The sequence below is a fragment of the Grus americana genome, chromosome 1 (assembly GCF_028858705.1).
Source record: "Grus americana isolate bGruAme1 chromosome 1, bGruAme1.mat, whole genome shotgun sequence".
NCBI classification, from domain to species: Eukaryota; Metazoa; Chordata; class Aves; order Gruiformes; family Gruidae; genus Grus; species Grus americana.
In genome coordinates, this window is record NC_072852.1 from 57,015,163 (window position 1) to 57,037,963 (window position 22,801).

The 22,801-nt window shown below is 38.9% G+C and overlaps 1 protein-coding gene across 1 annotated transcript; it reads left to right on the top strand.

Annotated features, from left to right (window-relative positions):
• Nucleotides 1–20,636, top strand: SLC25A17 (solute carrier family 25 member 17). The gene is made up of 9 exons (XM_054819423.1): nt 1–164; nt 5,018–5,078; nt 6,137–6,203; nt 9,805–9,956; nt 12,342–12,458; nt 13,095–13,240; nt 15,279–15,374; nt 19,491–19,573; nt 20,034–20,636. Exons 1-9 carry the CDS (start codon nt 15–17, stop codon nt 20,179–20,181), a joined length of 1,020 nt encoding a protein of 339 aa, XP_054675398.1. The 5' UTR covers nt 1–14; the 3' UTR covers nt 20,182–20,636.
• Nucleotides 20,637–22,801: the final 2,165 nt, after the last annotated feature.

Here is a 22,801-nt window from a genome sequence, read left to right on the forward strand (position 1 = left end):
GGAGGGCGGGCGCCATGGCGCGAGTGGGGGCGGCCGGCGGTGGTTTGGGTCTCGCCGGTACCGCGGTGCAGCCGGGGCGGCTGGCGGCGGAGCCCGCGAGAACCGCGGCGATGTCTTCCGTCGCCTCCTACGAGAGCCTGGTGCACGCCGTGTCGGGGGCTGTGGTGAGCCAGCGCGTCGGGGCTCGCGCCGTGTGAGCGGTTGCGGGCGGCGCCGGGTGGGGGGAGGGGGGCGTCTCCTCGGCGGTACCCGTCGGCGGTACCCGTCGGCGGTACCCGTCGGCGGTACCCGTCGGCGGTACCCGTCGGCGGTACCCGTCGGCGGTACCCGTCGGCGGGCAGAGCAGCTGTGCTAGCCTGGTGGAGGGGGGCGCTGAGGAGGTCGTGGGCCGCCTTAAGCGTTTATTCGACCGAGGGCCGCCGGGGGGGCCGCGCCTGAGGGGGCGGCTCCGATGGGGAGTCCCAGCAGGGCCGGGGTAACCTGGCTGGGGTGCTGAGGCGTGGCCGTGCTCCGAGCCCTTCTCGGTCACAAGAAGAGGATGTGAGGTGAGGACTCCTTGGGACCGAGTCTCAGCTGCGTCCCCCATCCCATGCGAGCCCGCTTGCGAAGCCCGCGTTTTGCTTGTCTTTGGTTTTGGATGTGGGGTTTGGTAAATGTTGAGGCTGGTTCTCGTCCTGAGCAGCTGGAGCTTCCTCTGAGCACCGTAGGAGCTGCAGGAGTGCTCCCTTAGAAATCGAGTGTGTAAAAGCATCTGAAGTCGGGCATCAAATTAATGATGTGAAAGCTTAAGCCTCCCAGAAGTAAAGGTAGAGGGACAGCACTTCAGCTGTGTAAAATAAGAGTTTTACTAAACATCCGCATTCTGTTTTTGTCTTATACTTACAAATTGTGAAGGGTGAGGCGTTAATCAATAACGTGAAACAAGCACAGTGCAGCTGGAGGACGTTTCTATAGGTTATTGAATTACATTTTTCATATGACACTTGTAAATTAAAAAGTAGTGTTTAGTTTCTGTAGATTTCCTAGTATGCCTAGCTCTTGAATGAATGCTAGCTCTGTAAATAGCAAGTCAGTCTTGTAATTCCAACAGATTTAAGAATTTTAGCGCCGTGTAGGACATTGGACCAGATGTATTGATGGATTTCAAGCAAGTTGATGCAGCTTTACTCCTGGATTTTTCCAGACTGGCAAGAACACTTAAATCTGTATTTTAGCAACTGCTGATCTACTGTTCTGGCAAAACGTCCTGTTCTAATTTGAGTCCTTAAAATAACTCACAATGTCTTGTAGAGATGAAAGTCACTAAATGTTATTGAACAATAAAGGCTGATTCTAAAAGGAAGAAAAAGACTTTAAGGATTGTTTTGTCTTTATCATAAATAAACATGGGATTATTCTCTGCTCTTTAAAGTGTTTTGAGTCTGCTTATTTAAGCATCAAAAGCAATGGGGATATTGTTTCCGCTTTCAAGAAAGATACTGCTCACTCTGCTGTTGCTGGCTTGTACAGAAGTTGGTAATACTGTCTTAGCCCTCATCTACAGATCACTATAATCAGGCTGTGCTCCTGGACAAAGTTTGTGGTATGAACCAAACTTATAAATCCAGCCATAAACTTAAAATGTGTAATAAAATGGTATCTCAGGTCACTTGGTAGTGTTAATTAAGCTAACAGAAATTCCCTATTATATTTGAAAATGTTTATATATCAGCGGTGATGTTTCTGTGAAGGAAGGCAGAACTCTTTGGAGCTATTGGACTTCTGTACCCTTGTGACTTCCACTTGCTGTCACTAATATTCATATACAATTTAAAGTTCTAGAGAAATTTTTTTTTCATAAAATGAGGTGGCTTTTTTTTTACTGCCTTATGCTGGAAACTTTGATTTGTATTTTTTTTTATAAATTTGGGCAAGATTTTTGACATGGGTGCTAACTGTTCTGATATTGTCTCACCATTTGTTGAAATTATTATAAAGCATGCTGATCTGCAGATGTGATGCTAGAATTTAAAAAAGAAATAGCAACCTGCAGAACTGTGCTGAGGTAATGAGTCAGAAGAACATGTTGGATCACAACATGATAATTTTTTTTTTCTGTTCTAATGTGGTGAAAGTTCATATATCTGCTAGGCTACCTAGTCAAACACAAGACAAATGAGTAGTTTTGTGAGCAGCAAAAAAATCAGCACTTGATTTCCTGTGAATTTTAATTGAATTATATGAGTATTCTTTATCTCTGCATATAGCTATAAAGTAACCTTCCTGTTCCAAAAACTGTAGGAATGAGAATTTTATAGGAGTATTATGGCAGCAGTCAAGCTGCTTTGTTTGAGTTTGAATGTTGGCTGACAACTTTTTTTAAATTTTAATTTTTTTGTTATTTTTTTAGAAAACCAAATTTTAGGCTGTAGTCCTGCGTGCCTCCTCTTGGCAGCAGAGTCACCTCAAATAATTTGTTCTGGCGACTCACTGACATCCCTTAGCTATTGCACAGTTGTGTATGTGGTGCTGTGGCTGATCAGAGAACTGATCTGAATGAAAAAGTAGCCCAGTGGAAAAAGTTATTCAGCCAGATTAGTCTCCTCATCTGCATCATTGTGTAGGTGCCCAAAAAGTCATGCCAACAGAACAGAGGGATGCAAATATAGTTGACCCAAGAGCTGGGATTGCTTAATCCAGTTTGTACCTGTCCTAGTGATTGTTCAGCAATAGCATGACTTAGCAAACTGCCGGGATTCAGCACCGACAGGGAGGAGGTGGGAAGGCAGACAGTGAAGCCTCACCCTTTCAGCAGTACAAGGTCATACATTTCCGCGTATGTTCCTGCAATCAGTAATACGGGTTACTTTCCCTGCTGGTCTCAAGTGTGAATCTGCTTTTCTGAGTTTATTTCCCTCAATTTAGCAAAAGAAGGGAAGAGGGTACAAATTATCATTTATTGGCAGTAATCTGTTAGATAAGCTGAGTTATCTCATGATATTCTATTAGGCTATAGTATCATATATGTTTTAAGACAGTTTTAAGAAGCCTGTAAGGCTCATTGCATGGGAATGGTTCAAAGCTGTACTGGGGGGGGTTTAGACTGGACATTGGAAAGCATTTTTTTTACTGAGAGGGTGGTCAAACACTGGAACAGGCTTCCCTAGAGAAGTGGTTGATGCCCCAAGCCTGTCAGTGTTTAAGAGGCATTTGGACTATGCCCTTAATAACATACTTCAGCTTTTGGTCAGCCCTGAAGTGGTCAGGCAGTTGAACTAGATGATCATTGTAGGTCCAACTGAAATATTCTATACTATTTTGTAACGTGTGTCCACCCCTCGGTCCTGTGTGCCGCTACCCCAACTGTTTCCCCGTTTCTGTTTTCTGATTTTTAGTGCAAGTGTTTGTGTGGCTGTATGGTAGATTGCGTTGAGAGTAGGATTCAGGATAAATCTGACTTCAGGAGGATGAAAGCAGAATAAACTGAGCAGGAACTTGTAGTGGCTGTGCAGTCTTGTGGCTGTTTTGTGCATGGGTGAGTGTAACTGTTTTGAGGTTGCCTTCAGAGTTGCTGTAGTGCAGCTGTTATTAGGAGGTATATTTTGGCTCTTTCTGGCACTTTTTTTTATGCTGGTACTGGCCTTCTAACTGAAATTTGTTTTTTGTAAATTCTTAGTCAGATGGGTTCATTAGTCCTACTTGCTGTCCAGCTGAGTACACATAGGTACCGAGAATGAGCAGACACAGGACAAGTACGTGGGAGAGCAGAACCAACCCTTTTGGCTAGAGCCCAAACTAAATGGGTTAAAATAACCAGGTAATTATGGCCATGTGTTTCCTTTCACCTGCTACCTGGTATTATGAAAACTGGAGAAACTTAAGGCTTGTTAAGACTTCAGCCAAGAGTTGTCTTAGTGAGGAAACACCACCTGAAAAATAATCCTCTGTTGCTGGTTGTAGAGATAGGTCCAAGCAGCCTGCTCAGGAGCTGGAGTGTTTCCAGAGGCAAAGCTTGCTTAAATGCATGGCATAACATAGCTCTAGAATCTAAAGTTCAAGTCAGACTGTGTAGTGTGCTTTAAACACAGTGCTTGTGTGACTTGCGGTATCCCACCATTTAAACAGTTTGCATGCCTACTAATGGAAGAGTGCCACAGCTTTAGCAGCCACTTCATGCATTTAATGCTACCATAGAGTTTTAACAGGTTTACACCAAGCCAGGGTCTTTTTGAGTTAGATATCTTTCCCAAAAGCTGTGTAATATTAATGCTAGAGTACTAAAGAAGCTGAATGGTGGTGGAGAGAGAGGGAACAGATGCCCGTATGGAAGATACGATCACTTGCAAATATAGTATTTAACCCTGATGTAAAGGAGAGTGGCTGCTGGCTTTTTCATTTAGAGGCTTTAATGGTTGGATCACACAGAAGTGAAGAGAGAATGCTGGATTCCCAGGAATTGAATCTGGTGACATCTAGATCATGATTTAATTCATCATATGTAATTCATGCCGCAGGGAGTGTCTTGGTAGGCAGATCTTTATTGCCTAAATTGGAATTTAGTACAATGCTAGATTAAGTCCTGAAAAACTTGTACTATCGGGTTTTTAATGAACAAAAGTTTTGGGGTTATTTTGTAAGTCAAAACGAGGTTATTGTAACACAATGGTTACTTGTGTAATATTCTTCCTTTTTTTTAGAAACCAGAAACTGGGTACTGAGGCTAATGGGAAGTAGAGAAAGTGCAATATATTTGTCTCCTGATACCCACTTGATCAGCTCTCACTACAAAAACTTTGTCTTTGGGCAAGAAGCTTTTAATGGTTTTAATTTTAAATTGATCTAATACAAGAGAAAAAACTGGTTTTGTAAGTGTGGGACCAAACACTTCAAAAAGGCATTGTTATGTATGAAGTTTATCCCCTTTTTAAATTATACAGTACACTGGTTTCTGGGTGAGAAGTGAAGGGCTACAAAGAGTCTGTCAGGCATCTGTACAAGCAACTGGTATGCTATATAGCCAGTTTATTTTGTTTTTCAGGGCAGTATGACTGCAATGACTGTGTTTTTTCCTTTGGATACAGCTAGGCTTAGACTTCAGGGTAAGTGCCAAACTCTAGTTTCTTTGTACAATGGTGTTTCTGTTAATCTTGGCTTGGGCACTTGTAAGGGTGGTCGTAGGGGGACCTATCTTGCATGAACATCAATCTCACCTCTGTAACACTAGCACCATTTAATCACTAACACCATTTTTCCAGCTGAAGGTAATTCTCCTTTTTGAAAGTATTGGGCAACCTTTTAATTAGCTGAAAAGGCTGTGTGATGTGTGGCATGACATGGCTTTTAAATGGTTATCTAAGACCAAAAAGAAAAATAAAGATGTGAGATTACACAGGATTGTGTTTGTGTGTTGCTGCTTTTGGCTGCTGAGAACACTTCAAAATGCAGGGGCAGCATCATGAAAAACTAGTCTAGAGTTATTCCTGAGAATGGTTTAAAGGGAAAAGTCAGGGTTAGAACTGGGAGTACGAATGTCCAGCATTTCAAAAAATCCAATCTGGGTATAAACTTTGTTCTACTGCTCTGTCTCCCAATCAAAAGTCCCAAAATCACCAAGGATTTTAGCACTGTGACTAAAGCATTGTTAAGAACTGGAGGGAGATAATCAGTCAGGTTGTCAGAAATATGTGGTTGAGAAATTATCGCTGTCGAGCAGCTTTCAGTGCAGGAAGAGTGTTTTGCTAAGGCTTAGCTGTTTGCAGATTAACTGTAAGAGATTGCTCTGCTAGTGGTGCTAGTCTGGAGTCCAAGGTACAATTTTGAGAGCAGTTAGGCAGGCCCAATTCTCATCTCTTACTAAGGTGAAGCTAACTTCAGTTCATGTCACATCTATTAGGTTTGGAATTGGTAACTGCAGATGCTTTGGTGCCCAACACAGCCTGCTAGTCTGGGGAGGAATGATAAAAGGAAGTAGCCTTATCTAGCAAATGAAAATAAGGAGATGTTTTCTGGAATTGCTGCAGAAGTAGGGAACTCCTGTCCTTTATGAGGAAGAAGAAACATGCTCTTCTGGGATATGTTCAGAATAGGACGGATAAAGAGTTGAAAATGAGTGCTAGAGATCAGAATAATCTAAAAGTTTGATTCTTCTATTTTCTAGTTGATGAGAAGCGGAAGTCTAAGACAACGCCGGCAGTCCTATTGGAAATAATCAAAGAAGAAGGCCTGTGAGTAGATGCTAATTTTCCTCTTGTCTTCGTGTAGTCAAGCTCTAAAACTTACTGAATTTTCTGTCAAAGTGGAATAGTTAGCCCATGTAGACAGATTTTTACTTTGATTTACAATGTCATCATATGTGTGATATGACTTATGTAATCTTATGCGTTCATCTTGAGCTAATTCAAATTAATTTTCTTGAACTCCTTACGCAATCGAGCTGTTCAGTGGTGTAACTGTGCTTCCATTAGGGAGATAGCCGTGCCTCCTCAGAAATGCAGGTTTGTACGTGAACGTACCTTCATGTACCTGATAAACCAGCTTCGTCTTCTTGGGTGTGCCCATTTCTCATAACCAAGACGAAACTCTTGGGCAGTTGAGCCACTTTCAATGGGAGAATTGAGACATGTTTTGCAGTTGGAAGGTTTTTTTCCTCCTAAGCATGTGGAAGTAAACAACAAGTGACTCTTTATGCTGATGAGACTGAAGGTCTGTCTAAAAGCAGTTAATTTTCAGCAATGCTGTGCTTTATTTGCCACAGTCTGAGCTGAGCTGGCTGGAAAAAACAGTTGTATGCATGTCCTTATTACAAGAGTTTTCCTAAGTGAATCCCTGGAACTCTTTGTACACCAGAACTTCCTGGGCATTAAAGTTGACAAAAGTTGAGCTTGCCCAATAACGTTTTGCCACCTTTGAACTTGAGTTGTTGGCAGTTGTGTGCACGAGGACTTCTCAGTCAGTCCGTGATCTCTTTTGTTCACATTCCTGCATTATATTTGTTACATGAGGGTGTCAAGTAAATGTCAATTAAAAAAAGAAGTAAAAAGTAAAAAAGAAAAACTAAGAGGTTAACTGAAATGGAGAGACTGCAGAAGTGGTCATCCTACTTTTCTTGTGAAACATAAAAATCAGTAATTCTGTCAAGAGGTAAACATAGTTTCTTCCAAAGGTATTGGCAAGGCCTGGCTAAGCAATGACACTAGTTTTAGAGATGTGTCTGGAATAAAAATAAAAAACCAAACAAAAACCCACAACAAATCCTAAATTTGTGATGTGAGATCATAAGCATCTTGTTTGCATTAGTTTGTAGAGTCTTATCTCGTATTACACTTTTGTGAGACTGCTTTTCTCTTCTAGATGTAACATAAAGCAAATAGGTTTAGCTAATGGACTTTCTGTAGAAGTTTATCAAGCAGCTTTGCTTTCTTCCCTGTGCTTTCATCTTTTTTTAGGTGATACGAAAGGTGCTCACTGAGTTCTTCTCAAGGTTGCAGTTTGGAACACAAATTTAGGTTTTATTTGTGTGTGGAAGGATTTGTATGTGAATTACCGATGCTAGCACTGACAACTAAGTCATTAAAATAAACTCAGGTGTTTTGTCATAGTTTCATGTTTTGTACTGTAAGACATTTCCTTTAAGAATTTCTGATGATGATTTTCAATAAATCAAGCAAAACCAAACTAACACTCTCAGAGGATATGGTCCCTGGATGGTGTTTCTCCATCTTTTCTTTTTGGCAGCATAGAAGAGATAGGTGATGCAAAAATTTTTTTAATTCTACTCATGACTAACTGTATAGTCAGTTAATTTGTAATTGTAACTGTATGGTTAGCTAAGCCTGTAACTTCAGAAACAGTCCTAATAACATGGTGTATTCCCAGCTACGTGGGAGGGAGAAGCACTTGTGGCATCTGAGATGAAAACCTAGCATTTACATCATAAGAACAGTCAGATGCTGCATTTACCAGCCTTGCATCTTTCATGGTCTCCTTGGGGATCCTTATATTCTGTATATTCCCAATATCTTGATGAATATCCAAGAGCCTCTGTGGTTACTGCTGGTCATTGAGGAGATTTCTTACGCTCTTAACACGATACCAGTTCTCTGAAGTTCAGTGAAGGTGCATATCATTATCCTTTTTGGATGTATTGTAGAACATGCTGGGGATGTAGGGCAGTTGTTGAGGTGTCCCTGTTCTACAGGCTCATCAGGCCTGTCAGAGAAGGAGGCCTTGTTAGTCAGCTGTTATGAAATCATTCTTAAATCAAGATTGATTTAGATAATACACAAACAATGACAATTATTCACAACACCTGAAAAATAAGATAGCTGTGAATCATAAGCAGGTATTCATTTTTTCATCTGTGATTTAAGCTAGTTAAATTTAAATAGGTAATGCCTTTTTACCACTTACCTGACTGATTTGCTGTAGATTTTACTGCAAGGCGTTTATTAGAAATTCCTCCCACCTGCATATCTCACTCCACCAAGGAGAGTTTTCCAAAGGGTGCAACCTGGGGCATATGTTAATTTCGGTAACTAGTCTTCCATCTATAATTTTTTTGTGAGAATCCAGGCAGATTTTTTTTTTCTTCCTTACTGTATTTTTTTTTTTAATTCTTTCATATTGAAGGAATAGTTGTCTTAATTTTTTCCCCCAGCTATGTTAAGCATTGCTTTGTTTCCTTGGAGATGTGAGCATCTTTACTGGGGTGCTATCTTTTGTATTGAACTGACAACTCTGTTTCTCAACAAAGATGGGAATTCTCCTGATGCCTTGGTATGTTTTAGTATATGGTTTGAACTGACTGTATCAGTCTGTATGTTAACATATGTACTTCAAGCACATATTCATCCCCTAGATGTTTGTAGTTGTGTTGGGTCTGGCTGAGATAGAGTTAATTCTCCCCACAGCAGCCCCCATAGTGCTGTGTATTGGTAGCCAGCAAGGTGTTGATGACACACCAGGGTTTTGGCTGCTACTGAGCAGTGCCAGCACACATCAAGGCTGTCTCTCCAACATTTCTCCCCCCCCCTCAGCAGCAGGCTGGGGTTGGGCAAGATCTTGGGAGGGGACACAGTCAGGACAGCTGACCCAAACTGACCAAAGGGATATTCCATACCATATGACGTCTGCTCAGCAATAAGAAGCCAAGAGATAGGGGGAGGAACAGGGCAGGGGCATTAGGTTTTTTGGTTTGGTGGTTTTTTTTTTTTTTTAACAACGTTTGTCTTCTGGAGTAAGGAGTATGCATACTGAAGCCCTGCTTCCCAGGAAGTGGCTGGACATCACCTGCTGATGGGAAGTAGAGAATAATCTTTTGCATTTTGCTTTGCTTTAGCTACATTAAACTGCCTTCATATTGGCCCATGAGTTTGGGGTTGTTTTTTCCATCTTATTTTCTCCCCTCCCTGCCTTGCTGAGGAGGGGAGTGATAGAGCGGCTTAGTGCATACTTGGCGTCCAGCCGAGGGTAAACCACCCCAGTAGTTCATCACTGGCTGTTGGTAGAGAGCAAATATGGTAGTAATACTCACTTTTGGAGTGAGTGAGCCCCAGGCTTATCACTGTAAATATATTGTACCTCTACAGCTCCCTTGCAGTGGAATTATTCCTGGTTACTATAAAAAAAAATGAAACACTTATGTTTATAAATTATGGTGCAGTCAGGAGTTTAGTATGACTTGTTACCATTAATGATAAAGACATATCTAGTTAGTATTGTAGTGTACAGTATTGTATCTCTGGGACCTTCCACCAACATGTAAAATCAACCAGGTCACATAAATACTTTGCTGTTCCCTTATCATGACTTTTTCCTCTCCATTAGGTTGGCACCATATCGAGGATGGTTCCCTGTTATCTCCAGCCTTTGCTGTTCCAATTTTGTTTATTTTTATACATTTAATAGTCTTAAAGCTCTCTGGGTCAAAGGTCAGCATTCAACCACTGGAAAAGACTTGGTTCTTGGGGTTGTTGCAGGTAATGCTTAAATCTCAATTTCATCCAAAATGTATTTTTAGTATATTCTATCTAATGTTTTTCTTATGAAGCCCACTGTAGGTCACACTGAGTGCTTACGCCTCCCACTGTATGCAGACCTGCTTCATTGCACAGGTCTGTTTGTTCTTTTGTGTCCTCCCCACCTCATAAGTAAGTGCATGAGCTGTTCCTGTTGTGAATTCTGGCACGCAGCACAGCGCTGTTGCAGTCTAGAATTTATTTGTGCCTGATGTGTTGTTTACCATGGTATCTAAGCATCATCTCTTAGATGGTGAACACAAGTGGCAGGGAGAGGTAATAGGTCTTTTTTTCAGAGGGAAAGTTATATGCCAATTCTGAAATATTTTTTTATTAGGCTAAGTAAGAGCTTGTAATGTAAGGATTTGAGTGCTAGTTTTCAGACTTCTTTTTGGGTCATCATCTGAAAAGGACAGTAAATCCTTAGATATATGCAAGTACAGTGGGAACTTTATGTTCTTTTTCATCCCTTCCTCTCATATGGATGCTACGGTGGCTTCTTTGAAGGGATGATGACACTAGTGGCTTTTCTAGCAAATCCAATGTGAAAAATTACTACTGTGTGCCTGTGTTTGCCTGTACTATGCTCATGTAACTGCGCTGAAACAAGCTGATTTTAAAAAACCTGCAAAAAAAGGCCTGTGATTATTTGGGACGGTGGAGGTGTTTGTTTACTTTTTGCTAGTTTCTTGTACTTTCAGTGTGTAGGCACAATGAATAGCTGAATGGTTGGAGGAAAGTAAGGAAAGAGATTCTTCAGTTGGCTTTATCACTGGGAGAAACTTTCTTATAATTATGTTCTGCAACAACGGGTACAGGAATTAGGGTAATAGCTTGTCAGTTAAATGACTTCTTCAGTGTCTGTAGTTTATATCCTTACAATAAAATAATATCTGGTGTAAATTGAAAAATTGAACTTGAGGTATTTATTAATTCTCCCTACTCATCTCTAATTCCTCCTACTGGTAGCAAATACAGATTGGAAAAATATATTTAAAAAATTACCTTTCTAGTCTGGAAAAAAAAAAGTTTTATAACTTCTCCCTTAACTGAGTCTGGGTGAAGGATTACAGGTGTGTTGTGCTCTAACATGTTGCTCCATAATGTAATCACATTGACTCTCTTTAAGAGAGATTAATATGGATTGCCTTTTCTAGCTCTTGATTTTGCTCCAAAGTTTTTTGGGAGCTGATTGTAGTCCTTATGAAGGATACTGAGATATAGTTATGCTTATAATCTGCTTTTCTGAACGCTCTTAAAGGAAAATAAAAGAACATACAGCCACAATGTAGATAGTGAAGTTTCACCTCTTTCAGATTTACTGTTCTTAATAGTGATAGACTCTGTCCATCTCCATGTAACAGAATAAGTCAGTCATTCAGACTCCTACCAAAGCGACCAGTGTAGAAGCAATTGCTAATTTCTGGGATGCAGAAATATTAATCAGAAAATAAGCTTGTTTTTATGTAGTTACTTCAAAGTAACTGCCTTGGTCATTACTGAACAGGAAAGACCTGTACCAAGTGATTGCAGAAGTAATGTCACTTAATCCTTCTCCCTGTTAGTTTAGAACCGTACTTTGCAATACCTCTTTGTTGCAGCCTTATGTACATTTGTCCATTTCTCCTACCCCATCCTACTCTCTGATACTCAATTTCCAAACTTCACTGTTGTGTTTGTTATTGTGTGTAATCTCTTGCCACTTCTAAGCCTCGCTTAAAATATTTGCAGAAACCTGTGTTTTCCACCATAAGCGTACTTTGTGACTCTAGAAACTAGATATTCTCATTCTTTTGGCAGTGTAGGAGCTCTGTTCTAGTAATCAAGCTGCATGCATTTATCTGTTTTGATCTCTCCTCATAAAATAATCCTTCTAACCTTATTACTCTGTGTTTCCTTCTGAAAGTAGGCAGGTAGCAAGTCATCATGGAGTGAAGGGCATGAAAAAGTAGAGTATCTTGTGCTCCAGTGTGGTGTAGTATGCAGCAAAACAAGTTCACTTAAGATTTCTTCAACATGTTCATATTTGGTGTGTTTTGTTGGTGGTGTGGTGGAGATTTTTTTTGTTTTGGTTTGGTTTTTTTGTTTGTTTTAGGGAGGAGTAGCAGAAATGTCTTCCCAATGTGTGCCATCTGCTGACGATTAATTTGTGGTGGAGCTGTGGGGGGGATACCTGGAACAGCTTATTATGAATTACCAGTTTACTTTTGCTGTTATGCTGTGTTAATTTTTCCCTCTTTTCCTACCAGTGATTTCAGTAGTGTGTGAATTGGGGAAAAAGGGGATAAGAAAACATTGAAATCTTCTGGTTTTGGCTGATTTTCTTTGTGCTGTGTTTTGCATTAGGTGTAGTGAATGTCCTATTGACCACTCCTCTTTGGGTAGTGAACACGCGTCTGAAGCTGCAGGGAGCAAAATTTAGAAATGAAGACATTGTACCAACCAATTATAAAGGCATAATAGGTAAGCACCTGTTGTTTTCTTCAACCAAAGTGAAGTTCATTAAATGAAATATATCAAGGACTCTGAAGTTGACAGACTTTTATTCACGTAATAAATTTCACCTGGGAATCTCTATGCTTCACTATCACTTTGCAGTCATTGGGTTTTACAGGAAACTGGACTTGGCCATTCCTGATAGTAATTAAGAGTTTGCAGTATGCACATCTGTAACTATAAAATACCTTTTGCAAAGAGAGGTATCCTATCTTATACAAATCCTAGAGTAATAGTGAACCCAGTTTGGACAGACAGTCTGCAAATTTAACTTTGCTCACCTTAATCACCCATACGTTCAGACTGTTGTCCTTTTAAAAATAAATAAGTAAATAATTATTGTTTTGAACAAGGTTTAGAAGACCTTAGTGTTGATGCTGAGCTTGTACAAAAAAGAGCTGGGTGTCTGTGCAGGTGATAAAGAGGTGGTAATGAGCAAGAACCTCTTTGTCACTGTTTTCCTGTTAACTTCCAGATTAGAATGGAAGATAAAAAAAAGTAACATAAAAAGACTGCAGCAGATTTTTATACACTTTGAATATTAGGCTTTAATTGTAACTCAAAACTTTAATGATTTTTTTTTTCCCCCTCCTTACTTCTCAGATGCCTTTCATCAGATAATCCGAGATGAAGGAGTCCTAGCTTTATGGAATGGTACTTTCCCCTCTCTGCTGCTGGTCTTCAATCCTGCCATACAGTTCATGTTTTATGAAGGCTTTAAACGGAAGCTTTTGAAAAAGCAGCTGCAAGTGAGTATATTTTGAGGCCAGATGATGACATTTTCTGCTGTAAGACAGATTCTTTTACATGTGTTACTTGAGCAAATTCAGAAATGCAAGTCTGGTTTTGGTTCTTATATTTTTGACTTTTTTTTTGAGTTAGTATATCTTCTAAAAAAGATACATGATCATGAAGTGAGACATGAATCTTTCATGTCCCTAGGGAAGATATTCCTGTGATGAATTCTTCTTCCTCTAAAAATAAAACTGCACCTCTTCTCCATATTTGTTTAGATTTGTTCACAGGTCCTGATTTAAAGTAGAGATTTTAATTCTAATGTATCTGTTTTATAACTATCTTTGTACAGACTGTTTTGAAGTCACCTCTTAACCCTTTCTTCAGTTAATCAAGTATATTGAGCCTTTGAAGTATCACAGATTTGTTCTGGACACTGTAATTTTAATAACACTTTTCTGAAGCCCTCATCTTTTCTATACCCTTTTTCCAAGGATGGACACTAGAATTCAACACAGCATTGCAATCATACCTCCCTGATTCTCTGAATAGAGATAGAATCACTTTTCTGTCCCTGCTTTATAGTCCCCTTTTTCTTTATTCTTTTTCTTTTTTTCTGTCTATATCAGATATAGCAGCTCACCTGAACTCATGTTCCTTTTATGTTCTAGCAAATTGAAAAGCATTTGTGTTACATTTGAGGATAATGGCATTTGTGTTACATTTGAGGATAATGGCATTTGTGTTACATTTGAGGATAATGGCATTTGTGTTACATTTGAGGATAATGGCATAATATATGTTTAAGCTGAAGTGCTTTGATGTTAATTTGTGAGACTTGAGAATGCATGTGGCTGTATTAAAATGTTAGATTATATCAATATGTTACAAAGCCATTTTGGTTTTCCTCAAGACATAATGAAATTATTTTTACATGAGATTTTGCATCATAAATGAGGCTTGCTTTTTTTTTTTTACTGTCTTTAGTGAATATTGCAGCTGTAGCACTCTATTTGTGCCTGATGGATCTATACAGTTACATTATGGATAATATGTTTAAGTGACGAGCTGAGCTTCTTCCTGCGTTGTTATTTGCTTGGTGGCTAATTGCTATATTTATTTATAGTGTTTCTTTTAAATTACTTAGTTCTGCCTTAAATTATGGCATGTTTTGTCCACGTTAAGTGGAGAGAGAAAATACTTTTTTCCCCTAGCAGTGGTCTTCCCATAGACATTTTTATTTTGGACAACATTTTTCTTCCTATTTGAACTTGTCCTCATTGTCTTAAGTATATCAGATTGGATTTTTTAAGATGTGCATGTGTGTGCATATTTCTGATTGGAATCAACATCTCTTGCAAATTTGGAGCATGTTTTGATATGGGCACCTATTTTTTTTTTTTTTTTTTAAGCGATTAATTCACACTGTTAGGCTGAGATGCACTGTGATCAGCTTAGGCTATAACAATGTCTTTGGTGCATCATGGGACATTGTGGGCTTCCAGCAGGTGTTCTTAACTGATAGGGGATGAGATTTTTAGCCTATGTCATCAAGTCTAAAATTCTGCCTGATAATGTAGTGTTTATATCTCAGGATTATAGAGTGATGTTCAAGGAGTTGTTTCACTGTCACCTTTTCACAAGTGTGCCATGTGACTTGTTAGTTTAAATGTTGCAAAAGCTGAAATGCTTATTGATTGATGGTTTGTTTAAATGCTACTTCTCTTACCTTTTTTCTACCCTTGGTGCTTTAAATTGGTATAGTTGTATGGCTTTATCTCCATTATGTTTTAGTAACCTAGTTATAGTGAGAAATGCAAAAGCTCATGAGCAGGTAGAAGTCACAAATAAACATTAGTTGTGGGAAAGTAAGTCAGTTGAACTATAACCAACTCTTTAAAATGAGAAGACCCAGAGATTTCATGAAATCTTTATGCCAAAGATGCTTAGATAACCTGGTAGCGGATACTACTACAGAATTCCTAAATGCATATGGGTAACTGGCTGTTTTGGTACTATATGGAAGTAATATGTTCTTTATCTATTGAACAGCTCACATCTCTGGATGCTTTTGTCATTGGTGCAATAGCCAAAGCAGTTGCCACCACCCTCACTTATCCTCTGCAGACAGTACAGTCAATTCTGCGGGTAAGCAATAATTTCACTTCAGAGTAACTGTCTGTGACTTGTTCTAGATAACTCAAACCCTGTTCATATGGCTTGTTTTTTCTTCGCATTAATGAACCTGTCATTTTGGGAGCTCTTTTGCACAAGGCAGGTCATTGTTAAGGATGCCTCTCTTCTTTCATCCTGTACTGACAGATTCTGATAGAATTTGGGATTACTGGTGCACATTTGTTTCAAGTAGCCAGTAGGATTGACAGCAATGCATCAGTACAGTGTCTCACCGAAGCTGATGAACCATACTGCTTTTAGGCACTACAAAAATGTGGATTTACTTCTTTGAATATAAATAGAAATGTGTCAAGTGGGAAGTTTAAAATTAAATCCTCTAAACCCAGTTTCTTTCCAGATGACCTAGGGTAATCAAAAAAAAAAAAAAGTTCTATTTATAGGTTTTGTTTTATTGGGATGATGGCCTGACCTTGTCAGTAGCCAGAATGTGATTCATCAGGGGAAGTTGAGCTCCTCCCATATCTTTAACCACTTGCCCAGCCTTGTATGCTAATTGTAGTGGTAATGGAAACACTTGCATTTATTCTCACTTGCAGTTTGTGTGTGCTGGATAATGCTGCTACCTTCAGTATGGACTGATATTGTTGTAATATTGAAACAAGACAAAGTTGGGGGTGGGGAAGAGACCTGACCATGCATAAGCAAGCATACTGTAGCTTAATTTCTGTGCTTTTTATAAATCTGTTTTGTAAGTTGTTTCTTGATGATTTTTATAATGGTTAAATATTCATAAATGTTTCCATGTGAAATATAGTGCTGTTTTCCTAAGTAAGGAGAAGGCTTAACTTGTGTGTATGGTAAAGCCATTATATATGTTCTAAAACTTGTATAAATTTGAAGAATTAGTTGGATTATTGAACATCACCCTTCCATGCGAAGGGTATCACTTCTTCAGACTTGTCTAATAGGTTATTTTTCTTGCTAACTTCATCTAGAAAAAGTTATTTTCATGCAAATTTTGTAATTATTTTAGTCTGTCTTCTCTCTAATTAGACTAAAAATATTCTGATTTTTTGATAGCCTGTTAAAAGATAGTTTGGATGTTATATTTCAAACCAACAGGACTTGACTATATTTACTGTGTTGTTGCGGCTACCCTGAAAAGATGTTAGGGTAAAACTTGTGTGCCTGCACAGCTTTGGACTTCACCCTAATGATGCACAAAATGGCATCCACATTGTAGATGTGTCAGCCACATTGTAGTTTTGTCAGCAGTAATTTTTTCTGAAGTTTTCCTAACTTCTGATGATCAGCTGAGCTACTGCCTTCATTGAATGTCATCCTGTATTAACAGCCTGGACACATCTCAGGAGTTAAAGTAGTAACACAGACTTATTACTGAAGTGACAGATACAGAAAAACATTTAAGCAAATGTAGCTTTGTTTGGATAAGTTGCAGCATCCAACTTATGATGAGTTTTCTGTTGGTGTGAAGGAGAACTGGAAGGAAAGTTGGAGCGCTCTATTTTAACTTTAGCATTGCACAGAGGCTATATCAATATAACAGCTTCAACCCTTGTTCCTGTCCATGGTTGCTATAGAAATGGTTACAATCTTGTGACTGTGACTTCAGGTTTCATCTGTCTCCTTTTGGCTTTTTGAACAAAATTCTTCTGTCTCTTGGTGACAGTGTCATTCTTTGAAAAATGAGCAGCTCTGGTAAGTTGTGCTGCCAGCTTGATGTACTAGCCAGCTGCTGCTTACTGCTCACTTCAGCTGCAGTCAGCCAGTTCACTGCTGGCTTGCCTGAGCCGCGATGAGTTGCCTTTCTGCTAGAGCGTAGCTAACCATCAGCGTCCTGGCGGTGCTGGGATTCTACTCAGTGGCCCACTGTGAAATAAAATGGCCTATATGCTACTTCTCCATGCCAGCCCATGCTCTCCCTGTGATAATGGGGAATACAAGGACCCTATCTCTAGTTCTGCAGTTACTAGGGTTGACTTCCTTCCCTTTGCTCTGTGAAAGAATAGCCAGAAACCCTGAATACTTCTGGCAAGAACAGGAGAAACGTGCATCTGTGATACCTGTGCTGTCCAGTTCAAACTTGCGCTACTTTGTAATGTGTTTTCTAATCTAAGGCTAACACTTTCATATTTGATGAAGTTTTTTGTCACTCATGCTATGATGTTAAAAAAAAAAAGTAGTTATGAATAAAGGTTTAGCATTTTCAGAAATAACATTCTGCATGAAGTATACTTTGTATAGTTGTGGTTTCTTGAAACAATTTCAGCAGATTTACACACAAACTGATAAAGCTTGATATAATTCATAAAAACTTACACATCATAGTTAAGTTCTGTCATCCAAGTAGAAGTACAATACTTTTTTCTTTTCAACCTTAAACTTTTAATAACTATCAAACAACAGTAAGTTTCTAGCATTCTCTGTAATAAAGTGTCTACACCTTTTCTTTCAACTTCTTGGCAAAGCACTCTTCTTGCTTCCATATAATGAACACTTATCCTGTGTAAGTGGTAAGCAGCTTCCAGCCTTGCCATTTGGTATGTCTATCTCCTTTTCAGTCATTAAAAATACACGGTGCTGGTGTTACTCATTAAGCAGCGAAACTGCTTCTTTAGCCTATGTGTCAGTAAACAATGGATAAATTAAATTTGCCACTGAAGAAAGAGCAAGACTGTTAATGTCTTTAGTGATCCTGGGTGAAAAAGTTCACTTTCAAACTCAAGCCTCTTTTTCTCTAGTGTAGAAAATGCTAGTCCCTTTGGGAAACCTTCTGCAGTAATCAGTGATGTATTGATGTCCTAGGGAGAGATTAACTTTTTTTTTTCCCCCCCATTGGTGAACCTTTGCTTGCAGTACAAGAATAGTCCCGTGGTAGAGAAGAGAGAAGGAAGCACCTAATCCTGGTATAGTTTGAAAATGCATGAGTAATCTGGGTAGAGACTGACACTGTAACTTGGAACGTAATTAGCAGCTTTTTGGGGGTGTGTCTGAGTCTTTGACAGTAATCCTTAACATTGATTTATCAATATCAAATGAGTTAGTTGCTGATAAGATCATGGATTGTGAGCACCTATTTGCCCAATAAACAGAGCAGTTTTGTTGCTGCTGTTTCCATCTGCGTTCTTAAGACATATAGCAAGGGGACTTGTGTCATCCTGACATTTTCTTATGATTTCTGAACTGTCTAAATCTGCTCACATACTCTACTGTCAATGGTAATTTCTTATACCGAAGTAGTAGCAATTGCCTAAATTCTGGGAGAAGCTCATCCACAGGCAGTTGCTCAAATTCACCTTTCTTAGCACAGAAGCATAATACAGGATTCAAAAGCTGTTTGGTTATGTTGTTATAAATACAAGTGGGGCAACGCTTGTATATTAGTAATTCATAGTTACAACTTGCTGACAGTACTATCGACCTAGATAAGAATATCAATGAATAGTAGGAAAGGAGTTGCTGAAATTGCTAATTTAACTCTGAGACATAAAATTACAGTGGCAGCTATCGTGCTTACTGAAAAACAGTTTTGGGATAAGCAAATGCAGTAAGAGAAAAGTATTATTTAGGCCAGGTAGGGGGATCAAACAATTTTAGATTCTTCCACAGCAGTTCTTTTGCTCCAAGACCATTGCAGGGCAGATAAATTTTGGGTTGGGCTATGCAATCTCAATGTAATAATGGTTTGCAGATGTAGGAGGCTTTTTATCTTTGTTAAATGAAAGCTGAGCAAGCCAGAAAGAACTTGCTTTGAATGTCATGTTCCTGCTAAGATTCTGCAAATTATGCTTTTGAGATCTTGAAAACTGGTTTATCCAGAGCAACTGAAAGAAAGCAAATATGGCCATGTGTAAGGCTTTCTTATATTCCATCTTAAAACCAACCAAATTATTGTAGCACATACCAGTTTAATGCTTGCTGTGTGAAGTTCAGTAGTGTGAGCTTTGGCCTCAGTTCTTCACTGATAGCTAGTATAGCCTGGAAAATCTTAAGAGGTTTAAGATGGCCTCTCCAGATTTTACGTATGCATTCGTTTCTCTGCCTAGCACCATCAGGGAAATAGTACAACAAAATGCTCTTCTTTTTTTTTTTTTTCTTGTTTTTCAGTTTGGACGCCACAGGTTGAACCCAGAGAACCGAACACTAGGCAGTCTTAGAAATGTTCTTTACCTTCTTCAACAGAGAGTGAGGTGAGCTTTCCTTTTTTTTTTTTACATGATATAGAAGACAAGTATTACTAATGTGTTGAAAATGTTGCTAGATCTAACTTTAGTTTCTTTTTGTCTGCCGTCCCGTCCCCCCCAACTTGCTATTCAAGTCAACCTGTTTTGTAATATATTGCAGAATAAGTACACAAACACACATTCTTCTAAATATCTGTACAGCAAAAGTGGTATCAAGAATATGGATACCAATTTATTCACCTCTCATCTTGAAAAGAAGCAAGCTTCTTGCACAAAAGACAACTTTCTACAGAATTTTCTCTTTAAAATATTATTAAACATAGCTGGTACTCAAGAGATCAAGAATGAATTTAAGATTCTTATAGTTGTCATTAACTTATGATATTAATTCTTTGTAGCGTACCGATTTACTTATAGAAGGCTATTCACACTTGTTTTCTTGTTTGTGGTTTTTTTTTTTCCTTAGGCGTTTTGGATTAGCTGGACTCTACAAAGGCCTTGAAGCAAAGCTCCTGCAGACAGTCCTTACTGCTGCTCTTATGTTTCTAGTGTATGAGAAACTGACTGCAGCAACCTTCACAGTCATGGGATTAAAGCATTCGCGCAGACATTGAAAAAGGAACCTATGCCAAAGATTGCGGGGTCTAGAAAACACGTTCCATTTCTGAGGCCAGGCTGGGTAACAAAGGGTCCTCACTTTCTCCATTTCTCTTTCCTTTTAGCCACCTCCATCTCCATTATTTGGAGAAATTCGGGATACACTCTATAGGACCTGTTGCCATGAATTCAGGGATAGCCCTATCCCTACTCTTCTGTGGACTCACTGTGTTAAAGCAGAGACCTTATTTAAGCACTTGACATGAAATTTCAACTACTACATGATTTGATTGACATCCTTGGCAAGAATGAGTATTTCTCACTATACTTCCTTGTTTTCCCTCAAATCATCCTCAACCTTTCTTCTGTCTTTACCTTCTGTCAGCAGCTGGTGGGGCTGGTTTCATGTTATTTTCCTTGAACTGTGTTTATGTCACTTTATATTTGGTTCATTAAAATAATTCATAAAGAACAAGATTTTTGACATAGTTTTCTTTTAACTTCAAGTATGTTTGTGGCACGGAATGATAGGATTTTGCCCCAAATATCTGGTGATGAGATTTCTGAACTGCTAGAATGTGCATTACCATTACCAGTGAGTAGGCACGCTGCCTTCTTGAATCTGCCTGTTCTGAATCTTGAAAGTTTTGAATGCAGATACTGGCTAGATAGGGGGAACATATCCTTTTGCTTTTTTAAGCCGAGTACCTCAAGCTGCTTCAAGAAAATGGACTTGTTACAGAGAAGTACACGAAGTTCTGTAACCCCGTTCCTCGTGAGAATATATGAATTCGCACCGTGTTTTCATGCAGACAGGGAGCAATACCCTATGCTTCAGAAGTAGTATGCCCTCAAAAATGTGCTTATTTATCCACTGATCTTCCCAGATGCTTTCCTGACCATAAAGCATAAAGGTCGTAACCATTGTCCCAGTTAATGTGTTTATGTTCTTTTTGCATAGTTTTGTTTAATGGTCCTAGGCCATAAAATCCAAATAAATCCTACTGTGTCTGTCATTAAGTTTGCAGCAGGATTGTTTTGAAGAACAGTATTATATTTAAAATATTGAGAAACTCCATGGTAGTTTAACACCAAGAATGTCTGGGAGAAGAATTAAATGCTGCAGGAAATACAGTACTGAATTGTTAAATGGCACCCCTTTTTTTTTGTTGTTGGTCTCAATTGAGTCAATTCTAAGTATGAAATTGGAATGCAATTCTGCAGATAATGCCATGTTTTGAACAAGAATAAAAACCTTTACACTGCTTCTTTTAAGAGTTTTGGGAGTATCTACATACAAGAAAAATGCTCTGCATTTGATGCTTGATTCTTTTCAAATGGGATTTACATAGGACAACAAGAATGAAAAAGCACAATGAGCTGTAATTATACTTTGACAGATGACATGAAATTGAATGAAAGACACTGTCGACCTCACCAGAGGAAAAGAAACAATCACAATTCTGAGAATTTCAGTGAAAATATTCTGTTGACTAAAATGAGTTATCCTGTGGAAAGATAGTCTGTCGTCTTGGTGTTTTTAATAAGAAATTTGGAATTGGTGGTATGGCTTTTGATAAGCTGCTTCAGTTCGAAATTCCTGCTGTCAGAATGATGGCGGGAAGCTTAGCGAGCGGCTGTTTGCTTTATGCAAACACAAAGTGGTTCTCATGCCACTTTGGCTGAAATCTGTGTGGCTGCTAGAGGCTTTAGTTTAGCATGTCTTAGATTTTTCTCATCTGTGTCATGAAGGAGCAGTTCCTGTAAATACAGAAAGATTTTTCTGGTTGCTTTACCTGTAAGAAGAAAATAAATGCTTACTTGCTATCTAGCTGAAAAATACTTGCTTACCAGCCAGTGGTTTCAAAGGAGTAAGTATCTTATTTCTGAAAAAAAGCTGAATACCGAACAACCGTATGGAGACGAGCGCTGGCCTTGGCTCTGTGTCTGTTACTGGTAATCTGGACATTTTGTACTAAACTTTCTGCTCACCAGTTGTTATAATGAAACAGTTTCATAAAGGGATGAAAACAAAAGGGATTGAAGATGGGAGCATCTCCAGTCTCCTTTTAGTGATAGACCTATGGTTTGGTTTTTGTTGGGTTTTTTTTCTCCTGCATTCTGCAGTATTGATTTAGACAGATTGAATTCAGTGAAAGACACTTAACCTCATGTGACTGAGCCAAACTAGATAGAGATGGTTGAAGGATTTCAGTTGTTTGTTCAATCAGCAGGCAAAGGTATGTCTTACAGGTGGTACCTCTGCCTAAGTTTTCTCGGAACAGATGATGGCATTTCCGTTAGAATTGCTAAAATTATTTCAGGCTTTAAAGGCATATGTATCTTTGAGATTAAAAAAAGCATAATTTATCAAAGCAAACTATGAAAGTATTTATAATCTTGGTGCTAAAGTTGTAAGTCACCCATGGTAGATAAATACTGTGCAGAAATAAACCCAAAATACAGTAATTTTACTCTCTTAAAATATGTATATGTTTATTATTATTTCCTGATGTCCCCCTCACAAGCAAATGTGTTGCTTCAGGAGGTGCTGTAAAGACACGATTCAGCTAATCTGGCTCTGTAGTAAGATCATTTCACTGAGAAAAAGAAAAAAAAAATAGTTGTAGAACTAAC

Excerpts from the sequence above, each read along its gene's own strand:
- SLC25A17 (XM_054819423.1), top strand. The coding sequence starts at position 15 with ATGGCGCGAGTGGGGGCGGCCGGCGGTGGTTTGGGTCTCGCCGGTACC. Across the intron at positions 13,241-15,278 it reads TTTTGAAAAAGCAGCTGCAA|CTCACATCTCTGGATGCTTT; the intron begins GTGAGTATATTT and ends TCTATTGAACAG. Across the intron at positions 19,574-20,033 it reads CTTCTTCAACAGAGAGTGAG|GCGTTTTGGATTAGCTGGAC; the intron begins GTGAGCTTTCCT and ends TTTTTTCCTTAG.